Source organism: Vulpes lagopus, chromosome 13 (genome assembly GCF_018345385.1).
Source record: "Vulpes lagopus strain Blue_001 chromosome 13, ASM1834538v1, whole genome shotgun sequence".
NCBI classification, from domain to species: Eukaryota; Metazoa; Chordata; class Mammalia; order Carnivora; family Canidae; genus Vulpes; species Vulpes lagopus.
In genome coordinates this window covers 18,399,538-18,416,959 of record NC_054836.1, presented here as the reverse complement: position 1 = coordinate 18,416,959, position 17,422 = coordinate 18,399,538, and the positions used below count along the sequence as shown (strand labels likewise).

The following is a 17,422-nucleotide window of genomic DNA, read 5'->3' as shown; positions in this document are numbered from 1 at the left end:
GCTCAGGCCTTGGAGTCACATGGAGCTGGGTTTCAGTGCCATATATGCCACTTTTCCCCAATGTCACCTTGAGAAAATTAATTTTTCTTGACCTCGACTTCCTCATTTATATGAAAGAGATAATAACTCCCCCATCCACACCTCCCCCCCACCACACACACACCAGGGTTGCTATGAGAATTAAATACAATGATGTAGGTAGAGTACCTAATATGCCTGGACGCTTAGTGAATGTGGGTCTACTTCCCCTTATCAAGCCCCAGAGACCATCTGGCTCCTCCCAACCACCCCATTCACACCATTTTATAGATGATAGTTTGGGTGATTTTGATATTGCCTTGTATTATATTTTGGACACATGGGCAGCTCTATTTAAGTATATATTCTTATTAGTTTTAATGGTCTCTGTTTTAGATCTGGCAGGGTGTAGTACATATTATGTGTAAATTATGCTATGACTCCCAGGTTGAAACCTTGGTGTGCTCTTTGATATCTGAGAGTTACAGAGGACAAGCCTGCCCATATGTTCATTTGAATATAGAATACACAACTCCCACATCAAGCTTTAAGAATAATCGTCCCAATTCAGCTTCAGAAGGAATGACTTCCAACACTGCTTAGCAGCAATGTGACGGTAGGGGATTAGGAAACCTTACATTGGTTTTATACACACAGCACTTGAAACAAACAATAAAGGTAAGTTAAGACTTTAAAAAAAAAAAAACTACAATACCAATTTGAGGTGTTTGGTTTGTAAGTAGTATTTGTTTTACATTTCAGGCCATGAAGATGCTCTGGATGACTTTGGAATATATGAATTTGTTGCTTTTCCAGATGCTTCCGGTGTTCCCAGGGTTGGTTTTCCTAGTGGCTGATTAACCACAGGTGTAAGCAGCATTCAGTTAAGCACTCAGGCAGTGTGGTCAAATGGCTGTGCTACTCTCAGCAGAGTTTACTCGTTCTATAATGAATGATGTTGCCAGATCTGAGGAGCTAACGCATCTTTCTTGGCCTTTATAAGTAAGGCTAACACCAATTAGGAAGTTACACTAATTCGTAAACATTCTTTCTCTGGTAAGCTCAGTGAAAAGAGAACTAGGTTGATGTTCAAGAAACTAAACAAATAGTGGATCAGGGGACCTTGATTTAAAACATTCTGCATCACCTCGATGGTTTACAGACTGTAATGTCACTGAATTCCCTCTGTGTTCCTCAGCTTCCCCTTCCTTTCCCCTCATAGCTTGCAAAGACAATCATACCCTTCTGCTCTTCAGAAGAAAGGTACCATATAAACCCAAAGTATGCAAGTGCACATCTTTATTTTTTACCCTAAAGGTGCCTGAGATGTGAGAAGAGGAGCTTTTACATCACTGAAACATTTTTTTCAGTCTGCAAAGACAAGGTCTTTTAAAACAATCCGTTTTGTTTAACAGACATAAAGAATGTTCTCTGAGCTAATCAGCTTGTTAGCATCTTTATAGATTCCTGTAGGGCCAGTTTTACTTCTGCTTCCTTTTCCCCTCTGACAGTTCACTTAGGGAAGGGGCCATAAACAGACTGCTTGCTTCAAGGCATTTTCATTTCCTTTTTTTTTTTTTTAAGGAACTATCTGTCCTTAGGGATAGGTTACCTCATCTGTTAGTGAATTCTGTCCATGTGTAAGATTCATCCAGTAATTTTCCTAGATACAGACTTTACTTTGCAAATGCTATGTGAGTAAAAGAAGATGCTTGTCTCGGCAGTGCATATACTAAAAAAAATAAATAAAGTAATAGAGGGAGACTGATTGGATTTCATCCTCCTAAGGGCAAGTGGGTAACACCATCATCACAAATGAAGGGCGAGACTGCATTGCAAAGCTTTCCACTGCCCTATTCAGTCTCAGACAGCATTGGCTCACCTTTCACTTCTACAACCAAAAAGACAAAAATAAATATTTGTAGATCTATTGTTTCAAGTAGCTTCTCACCACAGCAGAAAGCCTCCTCTCAAGTGTGGCTTTTAAACAGAAAAGCAGGAAACTGAAGAGCCAGTAAAACTTAGTATTGAGTTTTTGAAGCTGGGGGTTTCTTTTTTTAAAATAATGCAGTTTTTGTTCTTAGGAATTCATTAGAAAGGAGTGAGATCTATGTAATAAACTTTAAATTTAGCCTTGTGATTAATTAGCACTCAGTTTCAAAATGTTTTGGGAGGGACTGTATTTGTGCAAAATGCTATAATCCCCAAGAACTTGGGGCAGAGAAATGAACGCTTTAATTATAGATCAGAAGCCCCACTTATTTCTGTCATAAGTAGAATAACTTAATTTGGATCCATGTCCATATTCAAAGCTGAAAAACCCTGAGGAGTCAGCTAAGGTTCTTCATTGATAGTGACAGGTGCTTCTGGAAGGAGTGAGAAATCAATACCAACAATGGAAGGAAAAGGATGAGGAACAGGATATGTGTAGGATAATCTGCGTTAGAAGCCAGCGTGGCAGTTATGTGTAAAGATTAGCAGCCAAATGCAATGACTTTGAGAAGAAAAGGAAAAATAATAATAAAACCAAGATCTCAAAATGGAAGAGGGAAATACATTAAATTACTAACTTTTTGAGTTTTTAAAAATCAGAATCATCTCTCAGCTTGTGATACATGGACATGTGGAATCCTCCTCTCTCTACTTGTTGTACATTTTCATTTTACTGTCCATTTAGCACCTCTTTGTGGAATTGGACAGAAAGCAATGGCATGAAATGAACAAATTTATTACTGATCACTAGCTCCAATATGAGCCTAGGTCAATATGTTAGTTATTACCTATAGATTGCTTTTATCATAGCTCTTGACACCCCCATACCAAAGAAACTCACAGTTGATCTCAAATACACTTGACCCTAGAACAACATGGGAATAAGGGATGCTAACACTACCAAGTCAAAAATCTGCCTGTAACTTTTGACTCCTCCAAAACTTAACTACAATTAGCCTACTGATGGAGGCCAAAGTCTACCAATAACATTAACGGTTAGCTAATGCATATTTGTATTATACATTATATTCTTACAATAAAGTAAGCTAGAGAAAAGAAAATGCTAAGAAAAGCATAAGGAAGAGAAGATACATTTATAGTATTGTCCTTTATTTATCAAAAAATATCCATGTATAAGTGGAACTGTGCAGTTCAAACCCAATTTGTTCAAGAGTCAACTGTACAAACTGTAAACCAAAATCTCCTTGGCACACAGATTTCAGGTTGTACTACAAAGCTGTGGTCATCAAGACAGTGTGGTACTGGCACAAAAACAGACACATAGATCAATGGAACAGAATAGAGAATCCAGAAGTGGACCTTCAACTTTATGGTCAACTAATATTCAACAAAAGAGGAAAGGCTATCCACTGGAAAAAAGACAATCTCTTCAATAAATGGTGCTGGGAAAATTGGACATCCACATGCAGAAGAATGAAACTGGACCCTCTCTTACACCATACACAAAGATAAACTCAAAATGGATGAAAGATCTAAATGTGAGACAAGATTCCATCAAAATCCTAGAGGAGAACACAGGAAACACCCTTTTTGAACTCGGCTACAGTAACTTCTTGCAAGATACTTCCACAAAGGCAAAAGAAACAAAAGCAAAAATGAACTATTAGGACTTCATCAAGATAAGAAGCTTTTGCACAGCAAAGGACACAGTCAACAAAACTAAAAGACAACCTACAGAATGGGAGAGGATATTTGCAAATGACATATCAGATAAAGGGCTAGTATCCAAGATCTATAAAGAACTTATTAAACTCAACACCAAAGAAACAAACAATCCAATCATGAAATGGGCAAAAGACATGAACAGAAATCTCACAGAGGAAGACATAGACATGGCCAACACGCACATGAGAAAATGCTCTACATCACTTACCATCAGGGAAATACAAATCAAAACCACAACGAGATACCACCTCACACCAGTGAGAATGGGGAAAATTAACAAGACAGGAAACCACAAATGTTGGAGAGGATGTGGAGAAAGGGGAACCCTCCTGCACTGTTGGTGGGAATGTGAACTGGTGCAGCCACTCTGGAAAACTGTGTGGAGGTTCCTCAAAGAGTTAAAAATAGATCTGCCCTATGATCCAGCAATTGCACTGCTGGGGATTTACACCAAAGATACAGATTCAATGAAACGCCAGGACACCTGCACCCCGATGTTTCTAGGAGCAATGTCCACAATAGTCAAACTGTGGAAGGAGCCTCGGTGTCCATCGAAAGATGAATGGATAAAGAAGATGTGGTCTATGTATACAATGGAATATTCCTCAGCCATTAGAAATGACAAATACCCACGATTTGCTTCGACGTGGATGGAACTGGAGAGTATTATGCTGAGTGAAATAAGTCAATCGGAGAAGGACAATCATTATATGGTCTCATTCATTTGGGGAATATAAAAACTAGTGAAAGGGAATAAATGGGAAAGGAGAAAAAAAGAGTGAGAAATATCAGAGAAGGAGACAGAACATGAGAGACTCCTAACTCTGGGAAACGAACAACGGGGTAGTGTAAAGGGAGTTGGGCGGGGGGTAGGGGGTGACTGGGTGATGGGCACTAAGGGGGGACTTGATGGGATGTGCACTGGGTGTTATGCTATATGTTGGTAAATTGAACTCCAAAAAATAATAATAATTATAATAAATTTAAAATTTTTTTAAATTAAAAAAAATCTCCATCGCACAAAAATGCAAGGATGAATTACATATTCTAAGGCTGCACGTGAGAACTTTTGCAAATGGAATGGAAATAGTTTTCAAAGAAAACACAAAGCTAAGATATTCCAATACAACATAGCATATTAAATTGGAATGAGATAACAAACTCTTCAGATGATTTATTAAGGACAAAGAGTTCTCTAGGTGATGCTCTATAAATATAAAGGACTGAAAGTGATCCATTGGAAGTGTGATGAAAATTGGAAGAGCTTGGGATGAGAAGGGGAACCAGACTTCAGTTAACTAATTGGAAAGCAGTGTTTCTGGAAGAAGAAAATGATCAGATATAAGGAATGGGAGTTAATAAAACATGAGTGCCAGTTTCAGTAAAACACATGTTGGTTTTTACCAGGCAGAAATATACTGCAGTACTTCCACACTCTTCCAAGCCTTCTGTTAGAGCCCGTGACTGCATTCAATCCAAAACATATCTCTTCATGTGTTCTGTATTTTTGGGTACACTCTGTATCAACTTGCAGTGTGATGAGGGCTTTTATCTATACGTTATTCTTTCTTCTCAACCATCTTTGCACATATAATTGGCAAATAATGTCAAAAAGCTAATTGAGAAGTAATATAAAAGATAATAGTATATGCTCTGATTCTAAACTGTCCTGATATCTACTCTTTTGCTATTTTTCTTTCTATTATAGTTCCTTTACAGTACTGCCAGCTTTTTTCTTAAATGAAGAAAAAAAAAGTGATAGTATTGTCAAGCAAGTCCTCTTCTGACTTCATAGCTATGCTGCTGCACAAACTACCATAGGGTAAGTGCAGGAAACCATAGCAAGGAGAAAATGGATATCATAGGGAAGATAAACAGATCTACTTCTCTAATCATCGCTACTTCCAGTTGTTTTCAGCTATGCAGCAGAGTAGTCATACTATTTATTAGTCTGCTAATTTTTTGTGTGTGCCACATTTTCTAGATGCCAAGTAGGTCTGTTCCAGCCTCTGATGGTGTATCAGGACAAGATTTTCACAGTACAATATATGAAGTTATTCAGCACATCCCTGCCCAACAGCACGACCATCCAGAGTAAGTATGAACCTGCACTTGGTGATGCTACTTTGCTTTCCCCAAAATGTATTGGAAGGCTCAGAAGAAAAATATTAAAACAGGAAATTATAGCTCCTATACATTTGAACACACTTCCCCACTAGAAAATAATTTTAGAGAAAAAATAGACAAACACAAAAGTATTTTCTAGAGTTACATACTTGGGCCACTGGTCTAGAATGCAGAGCTTTGGAATCCAGCATTTCCCCCAATGAGTCTGGGTATGAAAGAGATTTTCAGGCCAGTTCTCAAGCCATCTTGGTCATCTTGATGATTTTCCAATGACTGTGGTGGTTTTAGAGCCCATGATCTGTCATTACAATTGGGACCAGGAAAAAAAAAAAACGACAAAATATGCAGAGCACTGTTATCATCAAATGCCCAGCCTATTACAGATTCAAAGCAGTCTACTCTACTCTCAAATGAACAAAATCACTGGCCTCACACCCAGAGAGGATAAAATCTGAGCTGAGGCCAAAGCCAGGAAACTACTTACCAGTTAACCCCAGGGCTGACACTAAGGATTTGCCCTCCCTTCTTGGCCATGGAGAAATTAAGCCTACAGCCTTTTGAAATAATGAAATGAACTTCCCCTTTTCATGCTGTTCCTGCAGGCATAACTGCCACAAATCATCTTCCATCATTTCTTTATTTGTCATTTATTGACTTTGAAAAGAACATCAATAACCACACACAGGAACTTCCCCTCTGGCAAAAGAAACAGTTCTAGCGAAGTAATTCATGCACACCTCTGGATAAATACCAAAAATAACAGCCAGCAGTGGATGAGTGCATGGGAAATTATTGTAGGGGAATGAGACCCAGTCCTGGGGGGTGGGGACAGTAGACTATGCAGTCATTTAAGGGCTAAGTGGCAGGATACCTTAGAGGACCCCATCACTGCATTGCTTCTTGACCCAGGGAACTGTGAGAAAAGGAGCAGACCTTGACAGAGCTAGGAACTTCTGGCTTGAAAAGAAAAGAAAATGTTTATATTACTGGGCACCTGGGCGCCTAAATCAGTTTAGTGTCCTACTGTTGATTTTGGCTCAGGTCACGATTTCAGGGTCTTAGGAAGGAGCCCCAGGTAGGGCTCCCTGCTCATCGTGTCTCTGAGTCTGCTTGTCTCTCTCCCTCCCCTTCTTTGTCCTTCTCCCCTTTGTGCCTCTCTGTCTCTCTTTCTCTCACAAATGAATAAACCTCTTCTCAAATGACACCTGACTCTCTTTACTTCTGGAATAGAAAATTAAGGGATTTGTTTTTGTTGTTAAATGTAAAGAACAGAAAGAATTTTGAGAGTGTGTCTGCTTCCCAATTTTAAGATTGTATCCAATTAAGATTTTTATCCTACTTAAATTCACGTGGTTTTCTATATGTCCTTTGTTCTGCATTATCTATTTTTTATTTAGAATGCAAACAAACCAGATGAAAACTTTAGGTTTATGTTTTAAAGCTCCCAATAATAAAATGTGTTGATTTGTTTATAAAGTTGTAGAATATAGCAGCTACAATTTCAGAACACAGAGTGATCAGGTTGGTTTCACTTGTTAAAAAAGAAAACCATGATTCTCTAAGCTAAAAAAGAAAATCACTCTCTGAAACTAGAGTGCTCTCAGACATAAGCAATATCTTTAGAGTTTCTTGGGAATACAAAACTCTATTTTAGAAGTAAACTTGGAAGGTTGAAAGTAAAGCAGAAATGTTCTTTTTCAAGTCCATAAAGGACTATTCAAAACTGCTATTCAGGACATGCTCCCTCTAGGGGTAACAACCCCAGTTCACACTCCCAGTCCTCTGTCTCCATGGACTGGGCTCACCTCCTTTCCTGTCTTTCTAGTCTTTCTTTGCTTCTCTTTGTGTATCTTTATCTTCCAAGGATTCTCTCTTCTTTTACCTCCATCCTTTGATATCTGACCTCTCTGAATCTTCCCTTCTTTCTTCTCTCTCTTAAAATTTTCCTTCTCTCTCTCTCTCTCTCTCTCTCTCTCTCTCCCCCCAACTCATCCTAAAGGAGAGCCAACATTTTTTAAAGTGGAATTTTCCTTGAATACAGATTTATTTTACCTAAATTTAAAAAATGAACAAGTAGAGTGCTCGCTTTGGCAGCACATATACTAAAAATGAACAAGTAGAGTATTTTATTTTCTTCAGAAAGTGTTTTACACTTATTTTATTTACAGTCAGTCTACAAACATTTCCAGAACATTATCTGCTAGGGATAGAGGTTAAGAAAGCCTGAGTCTTTTAAGGACCCCATAGTTTGGTGTGTTCTTGTTTGCTATTGTAACAAAGACTAGCAGCAGTCCTTAATAGAATAAATATTCCTCAATAAAATAAATATTCCCTAAACATGCAAAGGCCATATTACCCTCCTGATTGCCCATGGCTTTATTCTTTAAGTCCAATTAAACTCAAAGATCAATTTTATGAATAATGCAGTATTACAGGTGGCTGGTGAATCTCTTTCCTCCCTCCTTCCCAAAGTGAATGTGGGAGCTCTGGGTAAAGAATAATAACTTTCTGCCTTCTTGTAATCCTGTTTGACTGTTGCTTCTGAGATAGGAAAGACAGCCAAAAAATTCTTTTCTTTGGCTCTTAGACTATTCTAGCAGTGTTGTTTTCACTGCTGCATGTGTCTGTTACCTAATTGGACTGGTGTTTAATAAATAGGTAAGTCAACCTGTTTTCATATTTTAGTACTCTACCCAGTTATTTGCTTATTGAACTTATGGCTACATTCATTTAAATGCCATCTGTTGACCTTATTAAATGCTCCTGGCACTGTTTGTTTTAAACCCTTGGCTGGCTGTTAGTATTTTAAAATCCGGACATTTGAGTAAGTAAACCTCTCCTTTCAAAAGGAAAATTTCTACAAAATTTACTGATTGCTTACTCCTTATACTTATTTGTTTGTAAATGTAATTTTCTTGACTAGTTCAAAACATTCTTATTGCAGCTATTGAAAAGAATAAAAGATTTTAAGGTTCTTCTACCTGTGGAACTGGAAATCTGTAGAATATTTTATATATCTTGTAACATCTCTTTGCCAGGTGAGCATTCATGGGTAAAGCAGTGCATTGGAGTGAAATAATGAAGGAACATTTTGAGGAAAAACAGTGGAAATGTATATTCATCTGGAATCAGTGAAGAAACCAAGCCTAATACCTCTTACTCATTATTCCTTTTAAATGCAGAATAGTCATTTATAAAAATTGTACTGAACGTTTTCCAGCATATACACAATGCATTGTGCTACGGAGAAACATGGTGGGGAAATAGTCCTCAGTGGACAGTTTATCATAGTGACTGAGAGAAGAAAAAGGATGGGACTTTCCACTTACTCTTTTCATATCAAGTTTCTCTAAAAAGCTCAATTACTTCTAATCTATACTTTCACTTTCATCAACACTGACACTTCTATCTAATTTCCAAATGTGGAAACTTTATATTTGTAAAATTTCCAACAGGCTTTGTTTTATTAATTCTCATTACTGTTAAATTACTATATTAATTTTTATAATTTTATTCCCAGACTTCCTTCCTGCTATTTGTACCACACAATAAGGATGGCTGTCACAACAGCAAGACTTCCCTTCTCCTAGGTTGTCAATTACTAATAACTTTTTTTGAAAGATGTAAAACACTGAAGGAAATGATATACTAAAGTCTTATTTTTATTTTTGTTCATGGAAAGATAGATTCAAATAAATTATTCTGGTTTTGATTTTCATATGGCCTTGACTCTTTGTCAAAAATTTTACAGAAAAGTCAAATTGTACAATTAGATTTTTTATCCTTATTTCCCAGTGTGCAATTAAGTGTAGATTACAGAGAACTACTAAAAATAAGAATCTTGCTCTTTCATGGCTATTTTTTTTCAGGCTTAAAATTTTTACTTGACTGAATTGCTGATTCTGGAAATGGTCTCCCTCCTTGTATATTGCTGTATTTTTAAAAAATCAGTTAGAGACCAAGTGGTAGAATTAGAAAATTCCATTTTATAACCTCTAAGTGAAATAACTGATTCAGATAACAATCATCATTAGCCAAGACTTCTAAATAAATGGTACCAGATAAAACAAGATGACCAAGGATCAAGTTGCAGAAAGTCTGTGAAAGGAAGGTGGTCAGAGACCTAGAAAGAAGCAGGTATACAAAGTAGCACAAGGCAATTGTGTAGGACACAAGAGGCCCAGGGAGTGGGGACAGAATGATCATCTGAGTGTTGTAGATCTTCAAAATGAAAGATGAATATGTATAATTACATTGGCTACAAACACTCTGACCTGACAGTGCTATACTGTAAGATTTCATTTTGGCCAAATAAAAGTAGAAACAACCCAAATATTCAACAGTAGGGGAATTTTAAATGACATTAGATCCATACAGTGGTTGCACTGCAACTATTAAAAAAAAAAAGATACACACCTGTATTTACTGACTTTAAACTATGTCTCATGACTTGTTATTTTATACACAAGGAAGAAATTGAAAGAATAGCATTTCTTTTTCAGTGTTTCAAATGAACCACTGTATTTACATTGTTTCTTCCCATCTTTTCACAGAAGCACATGGTGAAAGGAAAATTAAGTCCCACAGCCCCTTTCTGGTTTCTTTCTCTACCACCTTATGTATTTTTCTGCTAGAAAAGTCCACCAGTCCTACCACAAACATTTTCTTCTTTTTTTTTCACAAACATTTTCTTTTGCATTTGGTAAAATATATGTACATAGTCTAATTTGAAAAGGAATTAATACCCTCTGTAAATAAATATATGATATGCGTACCTACATACTCGGAAATGCATAAGGCTAACCATAAGATAGTTAAAATCACCTGTAGAGAGTAGATCTTAAGGATTCTTACAACAGCAAAACAGAAAATTGCAATCATGTGAGGTGATGGTTGTGCTAACCTTATTGTGGTAAATTATTTTACAGTATGTACATGTACCAAATCATCACACCTTAAACTTACACAATGTTATATGTCAATTATATCTCATAAGGCTAGAAAAATAATACAAAATCACTTGTATTCTAACCTCCACAGAAATAATATGTTAACGTTTCCCTAGGTTAGTTATGCATGTAATCTTCATACACCTTCTAGTTCCAGAAAGAATTTATGGTAGCTCACATAAATGCATAATATAACAAGATAAAATACGCCCAAAAAATAAAGTTGATAAAACAAGATGAAGGAACAATGAGTTTACGAAGACAAGTTGAAAGCAGAAATGAGGTTAATAACCAGTATGATGAATTCCCCTTCACCTCTCAGTATTGTTTTATAACACCGAGATCACACGGCATATACAGGTGGATGTCTAAGGAGGAACTTCTAAACTGAATGCAATTTGTAACTGTCAGAGCCAAAGAAAGGTTGCAGTCCCATCACAGGGCTGGAAGAGAACCGGTCAGCTTTCCCAGGCACCACTTGCCCAAGTTCCATCTGCCTCTCCTCCCCTTCAATCCAAATTCCCTCCCTAATGCCCTTGCATTTCTTACTTGAGAGCAGATTAACCACAATAAGCTTTAGCTGTATCTCTGTGTCCCCACCCCCCTTACAAGACCCAACCCTGGAACACTTTAAATCACAGACAATATTATACAGCCTTTTCATGAACAGGTAATAATGCATTCACATGGTTCACAAATTTAAATCCTGTAAAGAGTATATATCAGGACAAACGTCATATTAGTTTTTGGTTTGCGTTTTTGGTTTGGCTAATTGTGTGTATCCCTCCAGAGTATCTTATCACAAACCAAAGGAAATACAAACACATATTTTCATTTTTTCAGAATCACTTTCCAATCACTTGTAATTCTTCTCATTTCTGTATTGCTCTCTCACACATAGATACACTCTTGGAGCATGGTTCCTCTCAAAGCAACAAGGAATTGCTAAAGGGAGAAATGTGAAAGGATCTAGAATCCCATTAACTTGCTGTCAATGGTGTGTAACACCGGATAACTCACTGCTTTTTTAGTATACGGGGATGAAAATCTCATAAATTAATCAAGGTTGCCAAGGGAATGAACGATGAACCAAACCCAGATGCTTATCTAATAAACAAATTAATCTTTAAAAACCACCCTAAAATTTTTTCCTTATTAACTAAACATAATCTTAGCTGAGCTCTTGTTAAAATTTTTAACTTTCTATTGCTGCTTCTAATTTGGAATAGAATTGTATTCCTAGCGTTGATTAAAGAATATATCCTACTGATAAGACTTTTAAACAAAAATAAAATACTTGTGAATAAAAGAGTTTCCCTTCTTTTTCTAACATTTGTGCTCTCGTGTTAATAAGACAATTTCAGTTAAAACAAACTGCATACATACATTCAAAGATAGTCCATGTGATCACTCAGTTTTACAAGATCATAGCACCTTATAAAGTTTTGTTAAAATAATAAAATCTGAGAGAAGTGGTGCCTGACGGTGATGGTGGTTCAGACAAGACTGAGGACCAGAAAGGGAATGTGACACCCCCAAAGTCACATAGTAATTCGTAGAGCTGGACAAGAACCTAAGCCTGTAACTGAAGAGACCAGAGGTCTTTATGTTACATTCTTGGGAAGCAGACGATCTTTGCAAATTATCTCGTGAGAAAAATGCCTAAAGTCAAAAGAAGCCGGAAAGCTCCCCCAGATGGTTGGGAGTTGATGGAGCCAACACTGGATGAATTAGATGAAAAGATGAGAGAAGCTGAAACAGAACCTCATGAGGGAAAGAGGAAAGTGGAATCTCAGCCTATCTTCAGGATCTACCACCAGAAAACCCGCTATATTTTTGACTTCTTTTATAAGCGGAAAGCCTTAAGCAGAGAACTGTATGAATATTGTATTAAAGAAGGCTATGCTGATAAAAACCTGATTGCAAAAAAAAAAAGAAAAAAAAGCAGGGGTATGAGAATTTATGCTGTCTGCACTGCATTCAGACATGGGACACCAATTTTGGGATGAACTGCATTTACTGGGTCCCCAAAAGCAAGCTGGAAGTGGGCTGGATCATCAAGTGCACACACTGCAGCTGCCAGGGCTGCTCTGGCTGAGGTCCTCAGGCCCTGACCCCTCTTCACCCTGAACTTTGGACTTCTTGGGTTTCTGACCATGGTGCCACCCTCTTTCCTAGGAGCAGCTCTTCCTGCAGAGCAGTGCTCCTGGCCTGAGTTGGAGCATGGTCTCTATATGTAAAGGCTTTAGTGTTTACCAGTGATTTGTAGAAATAAAGCTTTAAACCTTTAATAATAATAATAATAATTAATAATAATAATAATGATAATAAAATTGAGTGGGAACACAGCACATGACATATGGGTAATAGTTTATATTATTAAAGATTTAATTTATTTTTAGAAAGTTTTTATTTTCTATTTCTGTATTGCTGTATATCCCTGTGAATTCTTATGTAATTCTTATATATTCCTCTAAAGTTCATGTTCAAAAATATGTGAATGTGTACATTTTAGTTTCATAAGGCAGTAAGAAAACAAAGGTTTCTTCTCATGAGCAGACATGGAAATCAAACATAGCACTTGGATTTTATACTGTTACTCTCCTTCCTCCTCATGTCCAAGATAGTGTTTATTAGCATTATCATGTTAACCTTGAGGTTTACACTTTCTTATCCATTGCTGACTTTCGCGAGAACCTTGTGACTAAAACAAGCATGCCCATTTTATAGATGAAGAAACAGACTCAGAAGTGAAAAGACTGAAAATCACCAAACCAATGAGTGGCAGAGCAGATCCCCAACTGCACTTCTGGCTCCAAGTCCAGGGTCTATTCCAAGGTATCACATGATTTCTCTGAACAGGGCAGCATCCTAGAGTGGAGTACACACCAATTTTCTTGTTAGCCCTCCTATAAGAACTTCATTAGTTTCAAATACCATTGGGCCTCCAGCAAACAGGTTATTTGTTTTTTATGTCTGAGAACTTTCTCACTTGAATATGCTCCTAAGAAAGATGACAGTTCAATTGCTTGCTATACAATAGGGCATAAACTCACAGATTGCTTCTTCCCTGCAGCAGAATTCCCCCTTAGTTTAATGACAAAAGGTTTCTGAAGCTTCAGAGCAGTCAGTTCTTTAAATTCTACATAAAGCAGTTATCCCAGGAGGTGAGGATTTCAGAGACACCCATGATAGCATGCTCTTCTGAGTATGCCCTAAGGCATCCATCCCAGTGTATATACTTTGGAACACCAACAATAAATGTTTTTTGAACTGTACTCAATTAGATTAACTGCCCATTGTATATTTAATGAAGACTACATTTATTAGAGGCAAATAAATTACTGTGTTTCCAATAACCAAGTTCCTCTAAGACTGATTCTCATGGGTATTGATAACTTTGGGAGCTATTTTTCCTGCAGTTCACTAAAACCTTATCAAACTGTTCTTCAGAAAGGAGAATTATCAGGGTCTGACTGTATCTACAAAATTTTATCATAATCACTCATAAAATAACTAGTTTGTGACCCACAGATCACTTGTCAGGACTAGTTTAAGATTCCAAATAGAAATGCCTGATAAACAGCTGTATATCCAACATGAGAACTTTAAGGAGAGGCCTGGGTTTAAGAAATAAATTTGAAAAAAAAAAAAAAGAAATAAATTTGAATCATTTTTATATACTTATAATGTCTTTTGTAGCAAATAACAGAAAACTCTGAATAAAACTGACTTAGAATAATTTATTATATCCCAAGTGATTGAAAGTTCAAATGCAAGGTAGACTCCAGGATTGGTTAATTTAACGACTCAACAATATCATCAAAAACCCAAGTTCTCTTCCATTTCTCCACTCTGCCTTCATGGTTATAGATGGCTGCATCAATTACGGAAATTACATCTAGACACCACAAAATCAAGAACATGGAAAAACCACCTTTTTCCTAGATTGTTTTCTTATGTGTAAGGAAACCTTTCCTAGCAGCCTCCACCAGAATTCCAGTAGCGTTTCCTTGGCTATACCACATGTCCTCTCCTAAAGGAATTACTAACAAGAGATATGAGATTAGATTGATACAATACTCAGAATTCACTCCCCTGGAGATGGAGATGAAGTCAACACTCCCAGAAGCACATGGTTGTGTGGAAGAAGAGTGGACATCTGAATAAAATTGAAGTTTTTAAATAGAAATGAGAAACAAGTGGAAATGGATGCAAGAGAGTGAGATAGAGAGCAAACAAAGAGGGAAACATTTTGAAACATCAACTTTAGGAAATTAGAGAGAAGCCAAGGAAGGTTAAGAAGCAAGAGAACTTGGAAAGAAACTTTAAGGATAATCTGGGCACATTTTAAAAAGGCAGCAAGAGAGAGAAATTGAACACAAATGTTATCATTGTGTATCCATAAATATCTAAGAAAGAGGGTGGTCCTATATATTTTTGTCCCTAGTGAAGACGGTTCCTGGGTTTACAATGATGACCACCTAAAACCACATTTTCTCAGACAGTTCTATTTTAGTGAAATATTACTAGTCTAATTAACATATAACTTAATATGTTTTTAAATTTTTTTACTTTATGATTTTTCATATTAAGAAATTTACTAACTGGGAGTTCTGATTCCTAGTTTCAAGCCCTCAGTAGAAGACACTAACCTGCCAAGTAGTCATAATTGGGTATTGATAGACAAAGACACTCGCTTGATTCCATATCCATCAATTAATTTCTAACCTTGATTTATTTTTCCATATCATGAAGGAGATTATTCATCAACACCCCACTGTTCCAACGTACACACTTAAAACTACATTGTTTTAAGCCATCTACTCTCAAAAATGTCCCAGTTGGAACAATAAAATACATCATGACTGTATATAGAAAACCTCCATGATCTGTCTCCTTGTCCTTCTGGAAATTCTTGTTTACTTTTCAAAATTATCAGTGCCAATATTACCTCTGCTATGCAGCCACCCCAATAACATCCAAGACTCTTATGTAAGCCCATAGTGCTACCCACAAAACTCTGTTGGAGCCCTGTCATGTCTATTTACCCCTACAAGACAATGGATGAAATAATTAAATAAATGAAATAACATTTAGTTACTAGGTTACAAACCTAGGCATGATATTATCAAAATACTAGTGTATATATCCACGCAAAACTAAACACCATTTTCTTGTGCCCAGCCACAGTTGTCTAATCTGTAATGTAAGAGGGTAGGACCAAACAAGCTCTTTAATTTCTTTAAATTCCATAGCCTAGGTTTTTATTAACTTACTAAAAATATCTATATCTTCTTAGCAGACACATATTGTCAGATCCAAATCTTAACCAAGCTCTACCTTTGCTTAAATAACTGAACCAGGAACTAGATAAAAGGTTTGCTTTCTTATTTGAGAACTCAGCATGTCACCTCACTTATACCCTTATCATTTTTATGCAGCACTAACTTAGTGGAAGCACTGATAAGTTATTGTACACACTATAGTGTTACCAAAAACTTACTATGTCAATAAAATATTCACACAGTTTCTAGAACATTTCTGGATTTTTTTCTCTTTTTTAAATTATTTATTTAAAGGAAGAGAACAAAAAACCAGCCTAGATACTTATCAACGGGTGACCAGGTAAATACTGGTCAAAGAGAGTTAGGGCACTCTGTGACTATTAAAAGGCAAGAGATAAATCTGTATGTAATCCATGGGAGAAAGTCCTGTACTTATTATTAGCTGAAAAACAACATGTCACAGGTCAGTTTTATGCTATGGTTCTTTATATGAATGAAAATTTTTTCTTGCATTGTGATGCCCCCAGCTTTGGGGTTTTTTTTAATTCCCCTGGCTATTCGGGGTCTTTTCTGATTCCACACAAATCTTAAAATAATTTGTTCTAACTCTCTGAAGAAAGTCCATGGTATTTTGATAGGGATTGCATTAAACGTGTAAATTGCCCTGGGTAACATTGATATTTTCACAATATTAATTCTGCCAATCCATGAGCATGGAATATTTTTCCATCTCTTTGTGTCTTCCTCAATTTCTTTCAGAAGTGTTCCATAGTTTTTAGGGTAAAAATCCTTTACCTCTGTGGTTAGGTTTATTCCTAGGTATCTTATGCTTTTGGGTGCAATTAAAATGGGATTGACTCCTTAATTTCTCTTTCTTCAGTCTCGTTGTTAGTGTATAGAAATGCCACTGACTTCTGGGCATTAATTTTGTATCCTGCCACACTGCCAGATTGCTGTATGAGTTCTAGCAATCTTGGGGTGGAGTCTTTTGGGTTTTCTATGTAGAGTATCATGTCATCGGCGAAGAGGGAGAGTTTGACTTCTTCTTTGCCAATTTGAATGCCTTTAATGTCTTTTTGTTGTCTGATTGCTGAGGCTAGGACTTCTAGTACTATGTTGAATAGCAGTGGTGAGAGATTTCAGGTTGTACTACAAAGCTGTGGTCATCAAAACAGTGTGGTACTGGAACAAAAACAGACACATAGATCAATGGAACAGAATAGAGAATCCAGAAGTGGACCCTCAACTTACGGTCAACTAATATTCGATAAAGGAGGAAAGACTATCCACTGGAAGAAAGACAGCTCTTCAATAAATGGTGCTGGGAAAATTGGACATCCACATGCAGAAGAATGAAACTGG

The 17,422-nt window shown here is 36.8% G+C and overlaps 1 protein-coding gene and 1 pseudogene across 2 annotated transcripts in view; both read left to right on the top strand.

Moving 5' to 3' along the window:
- The window catches only part of HEPACAM2 (HEPACAM family member 2), a 38,878-nt gene extending 30,038 nt beyond the window's left edge, over positions 1-8,840 (top strand). Inside the window, exons 7-9 of one of the 2 annotated variants that reach the window (XM_041727500.1) lie at positions 781-854; positions 5,681-5,790; positions 8,411-8,840. In XM_041727500.1, coding sequence (XP_041583434.1) covers positions 781-854; positions 5,681-5,790; positions 8,411-8,420 — 194 coding nt within the window. In that variant the 3' untranslated portion in view covers positions 8,421-8,840. Of the gene's footprint in view, positions 1-780; positions 855-5,680; positions 5,795-8,410 lie in introns of those variants that run through there. The other variant, XM_041727499.1, reaches the window with a different exon arrangement.
- LOC121474554 lies at positions 5,681-14,093 on the top strand (annotated as a pseudogene).
- The last annotated feature ends 3,329 nt before the right edge of the window (positions 14,094-17,422 follow it).